We start from the raw sequence: 3,217 nt of genomic DNA, 5'->3' as shown, positions 1-3,217 counted from the left end.
CTTATAAATTAAAATTAATATTTAACATTATAGTCGATATGGATATAATCATATTTGATAATAGAGTTTATTATAAGTAAAATTATTATATTATATATATTATTTATATCTTAGAAATATTGATTATATTTTAGATATTTAAACCACCTGAAGAATGACTGTAACTCGAAAATTTTAAGATCGTAGTGTTATATTAATTATCTTTTTTAATAATTTTGATATATATTTAAATAATATAAATTAATTAATCTTATGTATTGGCTTAAGTTTTTCATTGTATGATTTGCCTAATAGTGGTTTTATCTCTAATTTAATATAATATATATATATATATATATATATATATATATATATATATATATATATATATATATATATATATACACATACATACATATATATATGTATATATACACATATATATATATATAATATATATATATATATATATACATAGATACATACATACATATATATATATAATATATATATATATATATATATATATATATATATATATATATATATATATATATATATATATATTATATATATATCGTTTGTAGAAAAACATAAATTAATATAAATATTAGAAATATAGAATACTCCGAAGTAGCAATATGTGTGTGTGTGTTTGTGTGTGTGCGCATTTGTGCGTTGTGTGTGTTTGTGTGTGTGAGCCCGTAGATGTATACGTATATGAATATTGATGGAAGTATAACTGCATACGGAAATAAATCAGATAATATAAGTTCTACTTACTTTATACAGCATCTTACTTCCGCTTGTCATCGCAATGCAAACATAGACGATAGTAGATATTTTGCATACGAAACCTGAAAGTCTTCGCTTCTCACGCTGATATACATTTGTAGTGAGAATACTTGCTTAATGCATACTTATATACACTGTGTTGAAATCAGCAATATAATGTGTAAATGAACCGGACGGAAGTGGCTAAAAGTCAGCGGTAAGGTGGTAATTCCGCCGTGCTTTTTATATACTTCTCCTTTCAAGTAGTTATCATATGTCAATCTATTTGTATTTACCTATTGATCCGTAGCTACGGGGGTGGCCGCTGTGGAAGTAGTAGTGTGGCTATGGATGTGATATGCATAGATATTTGAAATATTAAGAAAATCCCTTCCTTATAACTCGTAAAAATATTTATGTTCATTCTCTTTGTGGTGTCTGTGCTCTCTATTTTGTGGTATCTCTGACGTAAATCGTAAGTCGCAAAATAAATCGTTGAATAACAAGTGAATATTTGTCCATACACAGCAATCATTTACTTCAAAGAATAATTGTTGTGAAGTAACTAGAAACGAAAGTATGATACAATGCAATACACTTTACATTATGCTATTATCAATAAATCAAAACAATGAATAAGTTTCAAATATATTGTTTCTAATTTAATATTGGGTTGTCCAGAAAGTTCGTGCCGATTTATAGTAGCGTACCTTTCGACTTATTTTAGAACATGGTTGAGACCATAAAATAGCATTTGACTACACCTCCATTTAGAGCACACTTTAAGCTATCTTTTTGAGGAAGAAGATTTATGTTCCTTTTACCTGTGTCAATTCTGTAACCCTTTAAAATGGATGATAAGAAAGTTCATTTTCGGCACCTGATCCTTTGGGAACTAGACAAAAATTGCTGCAGCTCGGCTGCGATGTGTTACCCCATACTCCATATTCACCAGATATTGCTCCTTCAGATTTCCACTTATTCAGGTCTCTGGAGAATTTCAATTCCTTGGATGACGTAAAAAGATACCTTGATGAATTCTTTGCCATGAAACCACCTCAGTTCTGGGAATAGGGTATTTTCAAGTTACAGGAAAGATGGAGAAGCATTGTGCAACAAAATGGTTCATATCTGGTTGATTAAAAATGTAATGACAAGTATTTATTGACCTTTTTCTTTCCTTTAAAAATCAGCACGAACTTTCCGGACAACCTACTACTTCCAAACATATTAATAAATATACATTATCGTAAAAATTAAATGAAAGCTTATACTGTGGATTAAGTTACTTAAAGTACAGATAATATTAAATTCATATAACATGGCGATTTATCATCTAAAATATAAAAATATAAAAGGTTAGATCTCATATAAACAGGATGATAATGCCATGTGAACATACTAGGGGGTAACTGGTACTGATCTATGTAAGGGTGATAAAGTTAGTCTCTTAAAACAGTAGAAACAGAAATTTATTATCGAACTTAGAATGTAAAGAGAGACAAAATGCCGGTAAACACTTCGGCTGGCGTGCTAACGATTCTAGCAGGTCAAAGCCTGAAAGGGTAAACTTATCGATAATATGAATATACTTCTCGATGTACAATACCATGGATATAAAAATAAATAAATGAATAAATGACGACCATGATTTTGGTTAAACTTCGGCTCTGTCATATGTTTTTGAAGCGCATGTGACATTGCGTACGACCTATAACCTCGTTGCCGTAAACTTGTTGATGCATGCTCAATGTCTCTGTAGCAGATGTCCTAGGATTAACGCAAAATTTCCCGTTGGCTCTTTGTTGCAACTTCCTGTTCATGACAAAAATCGCAGACATATATATATATATATATATATATATATATAATATATATATACTATATATATATATATACATATACATATACATATATATATATATATATATAATATATATATTATATATATATTATATATATATATATATATATATATTATATATATATATATATATATATATATAATATATATATATATAGGCGCAGGAAACCACATGGTTCCAGGTTCAGTCCCACTGCGTGGCAAGTAACTTCTGCTATAGCCTCGGGTCGACCAAAGCCTTGTGAGTGGATTTGTTAGACGGAAACTGAACGAAGCCTGTTGTATATATATATATATATGTGTGTGTGTGTTTGTGCGTGTGTGTATGTGTGTGTGTGACTGTATTTGCACCCCCCCCCCAAATCGCTTGATAACCGATGCTGCTGTGTTTACGTTCCCGTAACTTAGCGGTTCACCAAAACAGACCGATAGAATAAGTACTAGGCTTACAAAGGATAAGTCCTGGGATCGATTTGCCCGACTAAAAAGGTGGTGCTCCAGCATAGCCGCAGTGAAATGATTGAAACAAGTAAAAAAATTTTAAAAAGGAATATATATATATATATATATATGCATGTATGTGTATATGTATGTATAACG

General features: G+C 29.8%; 1 protein-coding gene across 1 annotated transcript in view; it reads right to left on the bottom strand.

Moving 5' to 3' along the window:
• The window catches only part of LOC115219530 (interleukin 17-like protein), a 10,091-nt gene extending 9,092 nt beyond the window's left edge, over positions 1 to 999 (bottom strand). The window contains exon 1 of the mRNA XM_029789713.2: positions 763 to 999. Coding sequence (XP_029645573.1) covers positions 763 to 792 — 30 coding nt within the window. The 5' untranslated portion in view covers positions 793 to 999. The remainder of the gene's footprint in view (positions 1 to 762) is intronic.
• Between the last annotated feature and the right edge of the window lie 2,218 nt (positions 1,000 to 3,217).

The sequence above is a fragment of the Octopus sinensis genome, linkage group LG1 (assembly GCF_006345805.1).
Source record: "Octopus sinensis linkage group LG1, ASM634580v1, whole genome shotgun sequence".
Taxonomy (NCBI): domain Eukaryota; kingdom Metazoa; phylum Mollusca; class Cephalopoda; order Octopoda; family Octopodidae; genus Octopus; species Octopus sinensis.
This window is presented reverse-complemented; position numbering and strand designations above follow the sequence as displayed.